This window comes from Panthera onca, chromosome D2 (assembly GCF_046562875.1).
Source record: "Panthera onca isolate mPanOnc1 chromosome D2, mPanOnc1 haplotype 2, whole genome shotgun sequence".
NCBI lineage: Eukaryota > Metazoa > Chordata > Mammalia > Carnivora > Felidae > Panthera > Panthera onca.
Genome location: NC_138349.1, coordinates 34,661,826 through 34,679,032, shown reverse-complemented (window position 1 = coordinate 34,679,032; position 17,207 = coordinate 34,661,826). Strand labels below are relative to the sequence as shown.

Genomic DNA, 17,207 nt, shown 5'->3' with positions numbered 1-17,207 from the left:
GATGTCACCAGGAACCCAGTTGGTGTGTCCTTCTTTCAGCTCCGCTTTATGCAGTTTTGGCCTCATTGTCCGACTACATGTGGTGCCTCAGCAGCTGTAGGCTCTCTCCTTCTAGTAACAAAATGGCTGCTCAGTCACAGTTCCAATCCTTAGATCCTCATGCTCTATCATCTAAAGGAAGAGTGAGTGGTTCCCTCTATGAGGTGCTATGTAACACCTTTTGGGTAAGAGGGTGATAATTGCTAATTCATCTAAATTCATCAGGATTCATACTTGAAGCTAGATATAGGTTCAGTCCGATCTAGACCAGATAGAGCTGTGAAAGGGGGCAGAGTGATTTTCCAAAATATGTTTGGAGATTGTTCCAAAGAAGGGGGAGTGGATGATAGTAAATCATAGATGTTTCCTAAAATGTTTAGCTATTACTACTTAATTTTTATGTAAAACACACATGCTCATGTTCCAAGAGGACTTGGCTGGAGTTTGTGCATGTGTTGATTTTAAAAAGTTCCTTAGGTAGTTCTGTTGCACACCTGTGGTTGAGAACCACTGATCGTATGATATCATTTAATTCTTATATATTGAAATGAAAAATAGTTCTCAAATTGTGTGGGACTTTTGCCTCCAGAGGGCACTGTTTCTTTAACAAGCAGAAGAGTTAATTGTTTTGTTTATAAGCTAAGTCTTTTTGTTAATGTTTATTTATTTATTTTTGACAGAGAAAGAATGTGCATGCATGCGGGGGAGGGACAGAGAGCAAGGGAGAGAGAATCCCAAGCAGTCCTGCCGCTGTCAGTGCAGAGCCCCACATGGGGCTGGAACTCACCAATGAAATCATGACCTGAGCTAAAACCAACAAGAGTCGGATGCTTAACAGACTGAGCCACCCAGGGGCCCCTAAATTTTTTTTTTTAAGTTTATTTATTTTTGAGAGAGAGAGAGAGAGAGAGAGTGTTTGTGAGCAGGGGAGAGGCTGAGACAGAGAAAATCCCCAACAGTCTTTGTGCTGTGAGTGCAGAGCCTGACACCGGGCTTGAACGAAATCAAAAGTGAGATGTTCAGGGGTGCCTGGGTGGCGCAGTCGGTTAAGCGTCTGACTTCAGCCAGGTCACGATCTCGCGGTCTGTGAGTTTGAGCCCCGCGTCAGGCTCTGGGCTGATGGCTCGGAGCCTGGAGCCTGTTTCCGATTCTGTGTCTCCCTCTCTCTCTGCCCCTCCCCCGTTCATGCTCTGTCTCTCTCTGTCCCAAAAATAAATAAAAAACGTTGGAAAAAAAAAAAAAAAAAGTGAGATGTTCAGTTGACTGAACCACCCAGGTGCCCCTAAGTTAAATCTTTAAAAATTTAATTTAGGAGTTAGTTGATATGTTCCTGTCTTTCTGGTGGAGTCTTAAGGATTGAGAATATTTTGGTTTCAGCTGTAGTAGAACTTAACCAGGAGGTCCAAACTAATTTTCTTAATAGTCTCTAAATTAAAATTAGAAATCTTTTTTAGAAATATCTTATCAAATAATTTAGTGTATTCTTGTGTATATTCTTGTGTATAAGTACAGGAAGAGATGCAGTGAAAACTTTGTTTCTTTGCTTGCTCTTCGTTCTTTGAAAATAAAATGTAGTGAGTCAGTTCATGCGGTTCATGTATGTATGTTTTCTGATGACTATATTTGCCTGGATTATAAGGAGAATCCTTAGCTCTTAGCAAGGTTCTTTCAGGTGTTGAATTTAAAACATGTTCCTGCCTAGGACTACTGTCTGAAACTTTTCTTTCACACAGCACAGCCACCTACTGCCTTAGATTTCTTTGTTTGCTGTTATAAACTGTGGAAAGTACTAATAAACTTTTAAAAATATACATTTTTTTAAATGCCCCAAATTACATTTATTATGTTGAGAAAAGTTATCTTGGCTTGGATAGTTTATGAGAAAAGTAGTACCTTTTCTTGGTATCATCTCAGAAAAATAGATTACATTTGACCCTTCAACAGTGTTGGGAGTTAGGGACGCTGACTCCTCCCCCCGACCCCCTGCAGTTAAAAATCCATGTATAACTTCTTTATTTAAGTAAGCTCTACACCCAAGGTGGGGTTTGGACTCATGACCCCAGGATCAACAGTTGCATGCTCTACTGACTGAGGCAGTCCAGTCAGGCACTCCAAAAATCGATGTAACTTTTGACTTTCCCCAAACTTTACTAACAGCCTACTGTTAACAGAAAGCTTTAATGATAACAGTCAACTAACACATACTTTGTATATGTATTATATACTGTATCTTTACAATAAAGTAAGGGAAGAGAAAATGATAAAATCATAAGGAAGAGAAAATACATTTACAGTACTGTATGAGTATTTATTGAAAAAATTTCGTATATAAGTGGACCCATGCAGTTTAAACTCCTGTGGTTCAATGATCAGCTGTAACTAGCAGAACTCCAGATAATAACAACAAAAAGTAATGAATACATTTGTGGTTTATTTATTTTTCTTAGTTCCTTTTCAGAAAATTAGTGGGCTTCGAATCACTTTATCCAGAAAGCATATACTTGTAATAAATTAATTTCATTATAATGTGAATGGTTTCATCATTTTTATAATTTTTCTTTCTTCACATAAATACTGTGTTTGTTTTCCTCATGACTTCAAGATTTCTAGATATTTGGTTCCTCTCTCCATCTCAACTTTTGGTTAATGTTTTAATTGTCCCAAATTGCTTTAAAAAATCCAGGAAAATGTGAAATAATATTCTTTTAATAAAATCCTGTATAGTAAAAAGGGTAATTAAGAAATATATCATTGGGGTACCTGGCTGGCTTTGTTGGAAGAACATGCAACTCTTGATCTTGGGGTCATGCATTTGAGTCCCACGTTGGGTGTAGAGATTATGTAAATAAATAAATACTCAATAAATAAATAAACTTTTTAAAAGTATACCATTGATTTTTTTTAATTAAAAAAATTTTTTAATGTTTATTTTGAAAGAGAGAGAGTATAAGCAGGGGAGGGCCAGAGAGACAGGAGGAGAGAATCCCAAGCAGGATCCACACTTTCAGAACAGAGCTCCATGTGGGGCTCAAACTCATGAACTGTGAGATCATGACCTGAGCTGAAATCAAGAGTCCAACGCTTAACCGACTGAGCTACTCAGGCACCTCAGTATATCATTGATTTTAAATATAAATTTTCTAAATGTTTATTTATTTTTGAGAGAGGGCATAAGGAGGGGAGGGGCAGAGAGAGAGGGAGACGCAGAATCTGAAGCAGGCTCCAGGCTCTGTGCTGAACCCCGACGTGGGACTTGAACTCACAAGCCATGAGATTATGACCTAAGCCAAAGTCAGATACTTAACCAACTGAGCCACCCATGCGCCCCTAGTATATCATTGATTTTAAATCCCAGTCTTGATTTTGGCTCAGGTCATGATCTCGCAGTTCTCTTGTTCGAGCTCTCCCACCCCCCATCAGATTCTGCCCAGACAGTGCTGAGCCACCTTGGGATTTTCTCTCTCTCTGCCTCTCCAGTCCCTCCTCCTGTCTCTCTCAAAATAAATAAATAAGCTTAATTTTTAAAAATACTAAAAAAATTAGGTTGAAATTAGAATTTTAAAGGAACAGCTATTTAAAAATGTGTAAAGTTTCACCAAGTACTTTAGCTCTGCGAGTTTGGGGGAGAGGAATCTCTTGATACTGGTTTTTAGAATTTTGTCAGCTCTTTCTCTTTCTGCCTATGTTGGAGACATCCCAGAAAAGCAAGAAAAATCACATAGAGCTATTTGAGTACAGATAGGTATAGTAGAGGTTAGGAGCAATCAGACTTCAAATTGTCTTTGCTTTGGGATATAAGGGAAATGGGTATTACGGGATAATTAATACAGTTTTCAGTTTTAGGCCCCCCTTATGTGGATGCCTTCTAGAATAATGGTCTCACTTCAGCTCTATAATGATTGATATTCATCTGCTTAGATTCAGTAAAGGTAGTGAGACATGAAATAGAGGGGGCTGATTTTGAACACTGAGGCAAAATGCAAAGTGGTAAATAAACATTTACATTGCTTCGAGACATTGACATTTAAATGATATCAATAAAACGTGTTGTGGCATAGCTTTGTGGGCTGTAGGCATTTGCTATCTTGGATATCTCCTCCTAATGCTGTTAGGTTAAAGAGATGTATATTATTGCTGTGGCTAATGCAATTAATTAATGCATATTAATGTGAGTGGGGAGAGAAGAAAAATCTTTCTTGGAATTCCCGTTCCAGTCCTACTGTGAAAACAGGCACACCGATGGAAAGACGTCTACTAGTAGTTGGGTTTTATCAGCCCAATGTTGCAGTGAGTAGTGAGTGGTTAGACGTTGTGAAAATTGGAAAGGGAGGCAAAAAAGCATTTTAAAATATGAAAACGGCACATTTTGGTTGTTCATGTTTACCATTTTGTACACTGTTCTGAAAATTTCTTAAGGCGCACAAACTAAAATACTTAGTGAGGGTTTCTGATTATATTTTTTAAAGTTGCAGCTCAAATGACATACTATCTCCGTCAAGCTTTTTATCAAATAAGTAGTAGCTATTTCCTCAGGATACTTTGCTAAACCTATAATATAGCATTAGTCATGTTTTGTTACACAGTTCCCCCCCCCCCCCACCCCCGCTTATCCTCAGGGGTATGTCCAATCCATCCCCAGTGGATTCCTGAAACCTCGGATAGTACTAAACCCTATTTATATTGTTTTCTCCAATACATACCTAGCTCTGATAAAGTTTAACTTATAAATCAGGCACAGTAAAAAATTAACGATACCGGGGCGCCTGGGTGGCGCAGTCGGTTAAGCGTCCGACTTCAGCCAGGTCACGATCTCGCGGTCCGTGAGTTCGAGCCCCGCGTCAGGCTCTGGGCTGATGGCTCGGAGCCTGGAGCCTGTTTCTGATTCTGTGTCTCCCTCTCTCTCTGCCCCTCCCCCGTTCATGCTCTGTCTCTCTCTGTCCCAAAAATAAATAAAAAACGTTGGAAAAAAAAAAATAAAAAAAATTAACGATACCTAATAATAAAATAGAACAATTATAAGTGTACTACGACAAAAGTTATATGAATATGGTCGGTCTGTCTGTCTCTCTCTCAAAATACCTTATTGTACTGTACTCCCCTTTCTTTTTGTGATGATGTGAAATGATAAAATGCCGATGTGATGACATGGAGTAAGGTGAATGATGTAGGCGTTGTTGACATAGCATTCGGCTGCTGTTGACCATCTGGGGAAAGGTCAGAAGGAGGATCATCTGCTTCCAGACTGTTGTTGACTATGGCTAACTGAAACCACCGGAAGTGAAACCGTGAATAAGGGGAGAACTACAGTATTGTATCTCTCCCTGAGTTGTGAGATACTCATCTCAGTGTCTTTATAGTGATCTTATTCATAGGCATGATATAAAATGTAAACTGGATTAAACTCTACTCAAACATAATATGTGACTACTAATGGTTAGTGATACTGAAGTATCAGTCAGAAATCTAAATGGGGGGGCGCCTGGGTGGCTTAGTTGGTTAAGCGTCTGACTTCACTCAGGTCATGATCTCACGGTTTGTGAGTTCGAGCCCCGCGTTGGGCTCTGTGCTGACAGCTCGGAGCCTGGAGCCTGCTTCGGATTCTGTGTCTCCCTCTCTCTCTGCCCCTCGCCTGCTCACACTCTGTCTCTCTCGTGTGTCTCTCAAACGTAAATAAACATTTTAAAAAATTAAGAAATCTAAATAGGTATTAGTTTTGTCAGAAATATGACATTGTCCCTCATGCTTTACTGTTCAGAGTGATAAGTTGTTCACCTTTTTGTAAAAAGTATTCCAGGGCCTTGTGCAGTTCAAAAACAAACAAACAAAACAAAACAAAAACTGAGGGAAAGGCAGAGATCCATCTAGTTTTAACTTTTAACTTACAAGATGTTCCCTAAGTCTGTATGAGCCTTTAAAAGAAACACATAGACATGGGGATCTTTTGCTATGGTTCAAAGGCCACAGTGCCTAATCTGTGGCCTCTATCAGAGTGCTGTTTTCTGAATGAGAACCCACAACTACCATTTCTTCTTTTTCTAGTTTTTTAAGGTGAAAGTTTAGGTTATTGATTTGAGTTCTTTTTCTTTTATAATATAGGCATGTATACTGTAACAGTTTCTCTTAGCACTGCTTTCATTGCCTCCCATAAGTTTTGGTATTGTGTTTTTGTTTTTTTTATCTCAAAATGTTTTCTTATTTTGATCATGATTTCTGCTTTGACCTATTGGTTATTTATTTTAGTCTGTTGTTTAATTTCCAATATCTGTGAATTTTCCAAATGTCCTTCTATTACTGATTTCTAATTTTATTCCATTGTGGTTAGAATACATACTTTGTATGATTTCAGTCCTTTTAAGGCTTGCCTTATGACCTGACATATGCCCTATTCTGGATAGCATCCCATGTGAACTTGAGAGTAATTCATGCTCTGCTGTTTTTGAGTGGGATATTCTATAGATGTCTGTTAGATTTAGTTGGTTTATATTGTTAATCTAATCCTTTTCTTCTGCCTGCCAAATCTGTAGAACCCCTGTAGTAATTTTTTCATTTCACTTATTGTACTTTTCAGCTGCAGAATTTCTATTTTTTTTAAGTTTATTTATTTTGAGTGAGAGAGAGAGCACAAGCAGGGGATGGGCAGAGAGAGGAGAGAGAGAATCCCAAGTAGGCTCTGCACTGTCAGTATGGAGCGCCATGCCGGGTTTGAACACAGGAACGGTAAGATAACGACCCAAGTTGAAATCAGGAGTGGGATGCTTAACTGACGGACCCTCTATTTTAAAAAAAAATTGTTTTTTCTTTGAGAGAGAGAGCAAGAGTGTGAGCAGGGGAGGGGGCAGAGAGAGAGAGAGAGAGAAAGAGAAAGAAAGCATCTTTAACAGGCTCCACGCTCAGCATGGAGCTTGATGCAAGGCTCAATCCCATGACCCTGGGATCATGACCTGAGCTGAAATCAAGAGTCAGAGGCTCAACTGATTTAGCCACCCAGCACCCCCAGAATTTCTATTTAAAAAAATTCTGCCTTTTTACTTACATTATATTTTGTGAGGCATTGCAGTATTTTCCTTTAGTTCTTTAGATGTGGTTTCCTATAGTCCTTTGGACATATTTTAAATAGCCGAATTAAGGTCTTTGTCTTAAAAGTTCAATGACTGGGCCTTCTCACTAAGAGTTTCTGTTGATTGCTTTTTTTCCCCCTGTATATGAGTCATACTTTCTTGTTACTTTGCGTGACATAAATTTGTTGAAAACAGGACACTTAAATAATATATTGTGGCAATTCTGAAAATCTGATTCTCCTCTCTTCCCAAAGTTGGTTGGTTGGCTGGTTGGTTGTGACTTTTCTGAATTAATTCTATAAAGTCTCTATTCTTTCTCCTCTGTGGCCACTGAAGTCTCTGCTTGGTTAGCTTAGTGACCAACTAATGACTGGACACAGATTTCCTGAAAAGCCTAGAACCAATAAGTTTCCCAGTCTTTGCTGAAGAACTCTATGTAGGTACTGGGGCATACCTTCAATACTCAGGCATTTGACAACTCTACGTTAGCCTTTACTTCATGCTTGTACAGAGCTTCAAGGTCAGTCATAAATGAGAGCTTAGAGCCTTCTCAGGTCTTTTCTGAGCTTGTGCATAGCCCTACATGTGTACATAGCCTTGTAGATTCCCAGGAATATTTAAGAGCCTTTCAAAGTCATCTATGTATATCTCATTCCCCAGGTTTTCCTTTTAAGCTAAAGTTAGTTGACTGTGTGCCCTGTTATCCATTCCTTCAGGCATATGCCATATTCAACAATTACCTTTAATTGTTTTCAACAAATGTCCCCAGAGAAAAGGCTTTATGCACTGGACAAGCCCCAATTTAAATCAAAGAAAGACATCCCTGTAAGTGGGGTCTTCCAGGAAACCATCAGGTAGTTGAAATAATGATAATTCTCCAGGAATGTGGTTTTGAAGGAGCTCCAAGCCCATCCTGTTCCCTTTGATGGCTGTCAGGCTACTGTTTTTTACCATAGTTGTAGGATGTTGATTTTCAAGGATACTGTGAAACTAAAGTAGGGGAAGAAGAATGGAAATAAGGGCACATTAAAACCCTGCAATGCTCCTTTTCTTACCAAGCTGTTTTTCTTGAATAAACACTATTTGGATTACTGCAAGGTTTAAATTAATTTCCAGAGTCCTGGAAAAGTTGATTTTGACTATTTTTGCAAGTTTTCTTGTTGCTTTTATGGAGGAGAGACTGTTTGGAGATCTTTACTCTGGTGTTTTTGCATCACTCTCCTCCTTTCTTTTCTCCTCCTCTGAGAAGTTAACTATCTCTTTCTTCTCTTTTCTTTTTTTCCTCTTGAACTTAAGACACCAGAAACTATTCCATTTCTTCTGTTACCATCCAACTTTATTCTTCTCAGTCAGTGGACAGAGGTGGTCTTCTGTGTCCTTGACAACTTCTGTTTTTAAACTTCTGTCTCTCCTGTGAGTCTTCTTAAAGCTGTGAGAACAGTTCAGGATTAATAACTCATAAATTATCCTACCCCATAAAGGAGGTTGGGGGGAAAAAGTGATGTCAGTCAAATAGACTACTGCCAGCCAAAAAACTAACAATTTTCTTGGATTTTGAATAAATGACTAAAATATTAGATCAAAGAAAATATAAAATAAATTTTAGAATTTTGAGAACACTTGTTTTTAAGTTTATTTCTTTTGAGAGAACAAGAGTGGGGGAGGGGCAAAGAGAGACAGAGAGAGAGAGAGAATTCCAAGCAGGCTCAGCACTGTCAGTGCAGAGCCCGATGTGGGGCTCAAACTCGTAAACCATGAGATCATGACCTGAACCGAAGTTGGATGCTTAACCAACTGAGCCACCCAGGCACCCAAGAAAGGTTTTTAAATTATCTGCTTCTATAACTTTTTGTTTTTGTTACTTTATCCCTTATCAGGATGCCCGACATGCAGCAGAAGGAGAAATATATACCAAACTTAATCAAAAAATTGATGAATTTGTTCAGCTTGCTGATTATGACTGGACAATGTCTGAGCCAGATGGAAGAGCTAGTGGTTATTTAATGGATCTTATTAATTTTTTAAGAAGCATCTTTCAAGTGTTTACTCATTTACCTGTAAGTATGAAAAATCCCAGAAAATTGTATTCTAATTTTGCTTACTAAAATATATGTAGAATTTAATCTTAATTTGAGATTTACTGGCTCAAACCAACTTAATGACTTGAATATTTTCTTTCCATTATTACATGTCTATTTGTGAAGAATTCTAATAACCTAGCCAATTGTTTGAAGTTTTAATTTATTTTACTTTCAGCCAAAATAACTACAACTTTGTTTCTACCAAAACCAAAACAAAACCCTGAAATTCGGTTTAGACTTAAATTGAAATAAACTCTTTTTTTTTCTCCAGTGTAATGAATTTTATTTTATTTTATTTATTTATTTTTTGAACTTTAATGTATGCAAATTTTATTTTATTTTATTTTATTTTCAATATAAGAAATTTATTGTCAAATTGGTTTCCATACAACACCCAGTGCTCATCCCAAAAAGTGCCCTCCTCAATACCCATCATCCACCCTCCTCTCCCTCCCACCCCCCATCAACCCTCAGTTTGTTCTCAGTTTTTAAGAGTCTCTTATGCTTTGGCTCTCTCCCACTCTAACCTCTTTTTTTTTTTTTTTCCTTCCCCTCCCCCATGGGTTTCTATTAAGTTTCTCAGGATCCACATAAGAGTGAAAACATATGGTATCTGTCTTTCTCTGTATGGCTTATTTCACTTAGCATCACACTCTCCAGTTCCATCCACGTTGCTACAAAAGGCCATATTTCATTCTTTCTCATTGCCACGTAGTACTCCATTGTGTATGTAAACCACAATTTCTTTATCCATTCATCAGTTGATGGACATTTAGGCTCTTTCCATAATTTGGCTATTGTTGAGAGTGCTGCTATAAACATTGGGATACAGGTGCCCCTATGCATCTGTACTCCTGTATCCCTTGGGTAAATTCCTAGCAGTGCTATTGCTGGGTCATAGGGTAGGTCTATTTTTAATTTTTTGAGGGACCTCCACACTGTTTTCCAGAGTGGCTGCACCAATTTGCATTCCCACCAACAGTGCAAGAGGGTTCCCGTTTCTCCACATCCTCTCCAGCATCTATAGTCTCCTGATTTGTTCATTTTGGCCACTCTGACTGGAGTGAGGTGATATCTGAGTGTGGTTTTGATTTGTATTTCCCTGATGAGGAGCAACGTTGAGCATCTTGAAATAAACTCTTAATAGGGGTAGTTCTCATTAAAGTCAGTATAATCAATGACTTTTCCAGTTAGAAAAGCCAAGAAATTATTAGGTGTTTTTAGGCCAGAGATGAGGAGTAAAGCTGGAACATTGTTCTATCCTGATACATAGTAATAATGCATCTACATTTTGAGCAATCTATTGATGAAACATTAAAAATATATATATAAATTACAGGGATGTTTGGGTTTGAATAGGCTGAAGCATTGGATTCTTCAGATGAGGAATGCAAAGACCAAAGAGATGTTATCTTGGGATGAACATGCTTTTCATTAGGTGTATTCAGAAATAATAGAACTATTAAAACATGAGTGGAGTAATTCTTTTACAAATAAAATAGAAAAAAAAATTGTTGACCTTTTTATTTCACAATAAAATGTAGCTGAACACAAGAAAAAAACCCCACCTGGTGAGAAAGAAAGAAAGAAAGAAAGAAAGAAAGAAAGAAAGAAAGAAAAAAGAAAGGAGGTGTAGCTGAACACAAAAATACTTAATCTCAAGCCTCCCCAACAGCCTCCGCCCATCTCTCCTGTTTAAAATGGAAAAAAAAAAAAGTTACTCTCCTAATTTTTTGACTTTCCATTGCGAGTTGCTCCAGAGGACCATAGAATAGTTGAAGGCAGGTGTTGCTAAAAAATAAATAGAAGAATTTCCTAAAGAGATTTTAATAGTGGATCTGTGCCAAAGAGATTTTAGAAGCTTACCCAGGGATTATATTATATTCCTAACTGTTCTCTTTGTGTTGAAAAAGGGAACCTGTATATATGTTTAATTCTTGTTTCATCTAATTTCTAAGAAAATGTTCCTCATGTAGTATATTTTAAATAATTGTTGAATTAATTTGAATTCACGTTGCCAGCATCCATCTCCATGTTTCTAGCCAAAAGCAGTGTACAAAAGTAAACAGATCTGTGTGCACGCACATGTACACAGATACACACACATCATATTTTTATGTTGCAATATCTTTCACAGCTTGGCACAACATGATGGGTAGGAATTTTGTGCATAAATTGAGAAGATTAAGAGAGGTTATATGTTAGAAATGGTTGGGGCAAATATCTCACTTCAGGAGGCTAACATCTGGAGGGAAAGGCTGCTTTCTTGTACTGTAGTAACACTGAGAGAGACAGATCTTCTTGGACTAACTAGATCGCTCATGTAATCTATTATGATATTTTGTATAGTTTTAGGGGATTCTTCATATGCCATTTTGGATTTTTATGTTATTTAACATCGGTTTTCCTGTAAAGGAAATAAGCTGCTGTACAGTGCAGACCAACAAATACAATAATAAGTATAGGACATGATCAGATAAATAGGAAATTGTATTTCACAGCTAAGAAAAGAGAAAATGGATGTGACAACAGTATATGCTTATTCAAGCAATAAACTAAAAACATAATTCCAAAACAAAAATATTAAATTATTTACTATACTAAGTTTTAGCTAGAGTTGATAATTTTATTATTGCTTAGTATATTCCCTGAAATACTGAAATTGTATAAAATATTTGACTGTCTTGTTTTCTTTTAAGCAAAGATCAGAAGCAGTATTATTAAATGTATTGTTTTTCTAAGCAACATAGTTGTGTAAGCTACCATTTTTGTTTGAATGCTTTAGGCTGAAAAGAATTCCTTAGTTTCAGGTTACCCTTGGACCCTGATAGAGAGGCCCATTCTGGACTCCTTCAATTCTCAAGCTTCAGAAGATTATTTATCACATTTAGTCCCAAATCAGTCAGCTTTAACAGAAGTAGCTATCCCACTCACAGACATGGAGAGTGGCCATGTGCCCTAACTATCCTAGCTTGACATTGTTCAGGGTCAACGCAGTGAGTTAGAGTCAACGCGAGCTGTGAGACCAAGGATCACTCTTTCAGATGGTGCAAGTATTGGCTATTAGTGCAAATAATTAGACACAAAAGTTGATGCTGTGGGATGAAGCTGATTCTTTGACTGCACAACCCTAAAAAATACCTAAGACAGAACACTTAGTTTAAAAGCTCCACTTTTAGTGTCATTGTGTATTTAGTTTTTGTCAGTCTCTGCCATTGTTGTAAAAGAATATTTTCTCAATCACAGGTAATCATGATGTCCAGTTACTAACCACATTCCTGGGAAAGATTCCAACGGTTCCAAAAAGTTATTATCCAACCAGTACAATTTTGTTGTCTGCTCACAAGATATGAGAACAATAGAAATTAATGGATAATAATGGTTTTGTTGGAGCCCAGGGAAAGAACTTTTTGTTATTTTCACTTTTTAACTACATTATGGTAGCAATAGAAAGGTGTAGGATTTGGAAGACCAGCAATAATATTCACTGTAGGCACTTCTTATTTCTAGGGTTGGATGAGTGAGAGAATTGGTATATTACTTCCCTTACCTATGTCTCTTCACTTGCACTGTTTCAGCCAGTACAGGTCTATGCAAGAGAGGGAAAAGTAAAGTAATTTAATATGCTTCCATATGAAAATACTTATTCATCAGCTCTCTGCTGACCATAGAAATTGACAACAAGCTAAATAGGCAGTATTTGCAGTAATGACTAGTATTACCCCATTACCCAAAATGTTAAGCTGCCCTGTTAAATATATTATCTGCCTCAAGGGAAATTGCCTTTTTATGACTCAATTAAATCAAAACCCATTTATCTTTTATCATTCTTGGGGTCCAGGTTGCTGAAGTGGGGAGAGCATAGGATGGGCTCTAGAGTTAGCATGACTTCTGCTTGAACCTTAGATTTATAATTTACTATTTCCAGAATCCTGGCAAGTTGCTTAACCTCTAAACCTTTTACCTTCGTAAAATGGTATAATTCATTTTCCCATAGGACTGTCATAGATAGGATGAATTAAAATAGTATGTAAAAAAGTCGCCTGGCAGGGTTCTTGGCATAAAGTAAGTACTATTAATAATGTTAGTTTTGTTTTCTTTTTTCTTCCTCTGTTACTGTTTTAAGGCCCTTTGTAGTACTAGTTTCATTTTAATGTACTTTACTTTTTTGTGTGTTGTATTTATGCCTACATTTTTAGCTTGATATTATTTAGCTCTGAATTCTATACTTTTGCATTATATAGCCATTAAAAAATTTGATTGTGAAAGATATTCACTATAAAGTGTATTGATATGAATAAATAAGTATAAGTTGAGTGCACTGCTTATAATGACTAACAGATGCCAGTGAAGTCTCATTACTCTGTGAAGAAAATGTTATTTCATCCCTAGATTAATATTCTTGGAATCTAAAATTTAATCCCTAAAATAATATTAATATTCATAGTATTTCAGATATGTAAATAACCCTTATTTCTCATATTTTTTTCCTGACAATAGAAAATACATCTAAGTATAGAAGAAATAAAAATTACCTGTTATCTTGTCAAAGGATAACCACTGTTAACATTTTGGCATGTATTATACAAGTCATTTTCTTCTATGCAATTATGAGACTTAGTTTAAGTCTGATTTATAAGTAAGTTTTGTTTTTTTAAAGTAAGATTTTATATTAGCTAGAAAACTTAAAACCAAAGGAATTTTAAGAAGCTTTTAAACATTCATTCACCACTTACACATATGTAAATAGAAAAGGTTGTTAAGCAACTTGAACAAACGTAGTTACTGTTCATGAAGACTGCCAATGGAATTCACTAACATTTTACCGTGAGTGTACTACCGAAAAACCCAGCACTGGTCTGCTTCTAGAAAGAACAACAAACATTTACTTTCTTCATAAATGCTAATAGTCATGTGTTTGTTTCAATAAAGATAATTTTATGGATTTACAACCACTAAAGGATATGTATGAATGGTAATGACTCTTTAATTTCTTCATATGTGTATTTGCAAAGGGGCCCAATTTACCCAAATTTTATGCTAACAAATGGTTATCTTTTATAGTAGAAGTAAATGGAAGATCATGAATGATCAGTTTTCTCATATTTCTTCCTTTCTCAGAATTCCATTTTATCTTTAGCCATAATGTAGTTTTCTCTGCTTTTATTTGCTACCACTCTAAAGTTCTTAAATAAACTGATCTTGTTTCTGTTTGAATTGTAAATACCAGTTTTTCTTCCAAGAAAGATATATGTTTCTTTGCTTTCAAATATGCTTAACTTTTGGTTTAATGCATTAATATAAGTCTTGTGACAAATGATAAAAAAATAGACATGATTGCTAGGAATAATGAGTTTGGCATCTTTATTACAGAATAGATGCCTAAAAAACTGTTTATAAAAAGAATATCTGTTAATAGAATCATTTCCCCATATCTCTTACTCTAAGATTAGAGATGCCTTTCTACTGGGAGAAAATGGCTTTAAAATAGTGGTGGGCAATACATATTATGAAAGCCTATCGTGCACAATTCTGCCTAACTGTGCATTCAGTGACATCACATTGGTAGCCGTAGGTAGGAGTAGTTAGACTGTGGAAATCAGCAAATCTTATTAATGAAGGCTTTTTTCCCAGAGAATTGTTGTTAAACATTTACCAGCATAGCACTAAATATGGTATAGATTTTAAAATCACATTGCCAAAGAAAAATGATTTACTTTTAACTCAAGAAATAAATCAGAGTATGTATGTTCAAAAATAAAATTAAAAATATTATAGTAGGAACTACTTTCAGGACAGGAAATGTTATTCGATCTTTAAATTCTGTATCTACTTCCCCCATCTAGTTCCCTTTTAAAATATTTCCCTTTTTAATTGTTTACTTTGAAGGGTTTTTCCCTTCACTTAATTGATTGCTTCCAGCCATAGGCCATAAGTGTTTTATTGACAGCCTAATTTAGTATCCTTTGTAAATTTTTTATGTGTAGGGCCATAGTCTCCCTCCCTACTAAATGTATCTGGTGCCACTAACTTTTTAACATGCATTTTTATTTCCATATATAATTTTGAAACATATTATGGTTTCTTTAAGTGAAAAACAAATATATATCCAATAATAAATGAAGATATATGATTTGGACAGAAATGGATAGTATCTAACTTTAAAAATCAGGACACCTGGGTGGCTAAGTTGATGAAGTGTGCAACTATTGATTTCAGCTCAGGTCATGATCTAACAGTTCATGGGATCGAGCCCTGCATCAGGCTCCGTACTGTCACTGACAGCACAGTGCCTGCTTGGGATTCTCTCTCTCCCTCTCTCGTTCCCTGTCTCTTCCCCTCTCTTTCTGCCCCTCCCCCACTTATACTCACTCACGCTCTCTCTCTCAAAATAAATAAGTAAATACATATTTTTAAAAATCGGGGCACCTGGGTGGCTCAGTCGGTTCAGCTCAGGTCATGATCTCAAGGTTCATGAGATCGAGCCCCTCATCGGGCTTTGTGCTGACAGCTCAGAGCCTGGAGCCTGCTTCGGATTCTGTGTCTCCCTCTCTCTCTGCCCCTCCCCTGCTCATGCTGTGTCTCTCTCTGTCTCAAAAATAAATAAAACATTTTTTAAAAATTTAAAAAAAAAGAAGGCCTGGAGAACTAATATGAGCTTCTTTGCTACTGTGTAAGTACCCTATTTTTTGGTAAACTTTTCCCCTGAGTAGAAATCGACTGGGAATTTTTTTAAATTGGGGGTCGTTTCGGGGCACTTGGGTGGCTCAGTCTCAGTTAAGTATCTTTTGGCTCAAGTCATGATCTCACGGTTCGTGGTATCAAGCCCTGCGTTATGCTCCATGCTGACAGTGGGGAGCCTGTTGGGATTCTCTCTCTCTCTCAAAATAAATAAGTAAAAACTTTAAAAAATGGGGTTAATTTTGCCTAGGATTCCTCTTAGAGTGAGGAGGTGTGGAGCTAACCATGAGATTCTGGCCTCTTCTCTTTAGGGTCAACTTCATAGATGTGTGACCTGTGAAGTTGCATGGATCTTGAGTTTAGAAGGCCCCTGCATGTGATTTGGTGCTCAGCTATTGTTTTCTTGCGGTTCTTAATAATTTTTGAACAAAGGGCTCCACATTTACCTTTTGCACTGAGCTTCTTAAATTATGTAGCCTTCTCTGCCTTTCTGTTATCACTGCCCCAGGCCAGAATGAGCAGAGCTTTTCTTTCCCCCTTTCTTTTTCCTTCCCTCTCTCTTTCTTTCCACCTATACCAGAAGCCTCAGCTGTCCCCTAAATGTTCTTTCATTATGAAAATTGACCATGCTCTGTAGGTAAGGGATCATTGGCACAGTGTGTGAGAAATCTTCAGTTTCCTTCCCTATTTTTCCATCCCAATTTTGATTTCCATCCTCTCTCATGCCTGCCATCTCTGAACTCTAATACACAGCTGGCTCTCAGCTCCACTGTAGTTCCTGTTAGCATATAATGGGCAGTGTCTTACCCCTTTATGAATTCCCCCAAGTACTTTCATTTTCTCCACTGTTAAACATTTATTCCTTTTCACAGCTCTGTGCTTTTTATTTCACTTGTATCTCAGGGTGGATGGGAAGCAAAAACATTAACTTAGTCTACCATCTTGATTCTGAACAACCTGCCTCCTTCTCTTTGAAGTAATATGATTGGATTAGATCATCTCTAAGGTCCTTGTATATAATATTATGTTTCTAAGCATCATTATTTCATGCAGATGTAAAGTCCCAAGCTAAACATAGATTTATTCATTCTGGCACCTTATTTTCTCTTTCAGCCCTACCCTTTTATGATTTTTATTCTTTGGTTCAAACTTTTTTCTGAGTTAAGTATATGGGTTCACATGTCCTTTTACTTGACTGAAAATTGTAAAGGAGAACTTCAATAGTCAACTATACAATCAGAGGTTTTAATCGCCCTCTCTTTCACGTGACACCAGAAAGAATTGTATTAAAAATATAGATTGTAGTTTTTAGGGGCGCCTGGGTGGCTCAGTGGGTTAAGCGGCCGAC

General features: G+C 37.0%; 1 protein-coding gene across 7 annotated transcripts in view; it reads left to right on the top strand.

Annotated features, from left to right (window-relative positions):
• The window catches only part of EXOC6 (exocyst complex component 6), a 296,986-nt gene that overhangs the window by 210,748 nt on the left and 69,031 nt on the right, over positions 1-17,207 (top strand). For 6 of the 7 annotated variants that reach the window (XR_013550527.2, XM_078434598.2, XM_078434597.2 and 3 more), the window contains one exon: positions 8,975-9,154. The exons of the other annotated variant lie outside the window; for it this stretch is intronic. Coding sequence is in view for 5 of the 6 variants with exons in the window: in XM_078434598.2 (XP_078290724.1) it covers positions 8,975-9,154 (180 nt within the window). In the remaining variant the exon portion in view is untranslated. The remainder of the gene's footprint in view (positions 1-8,974; positions 9,155-17,207) is intronic. 7 annotated transcript variants of the gene reach the window in all.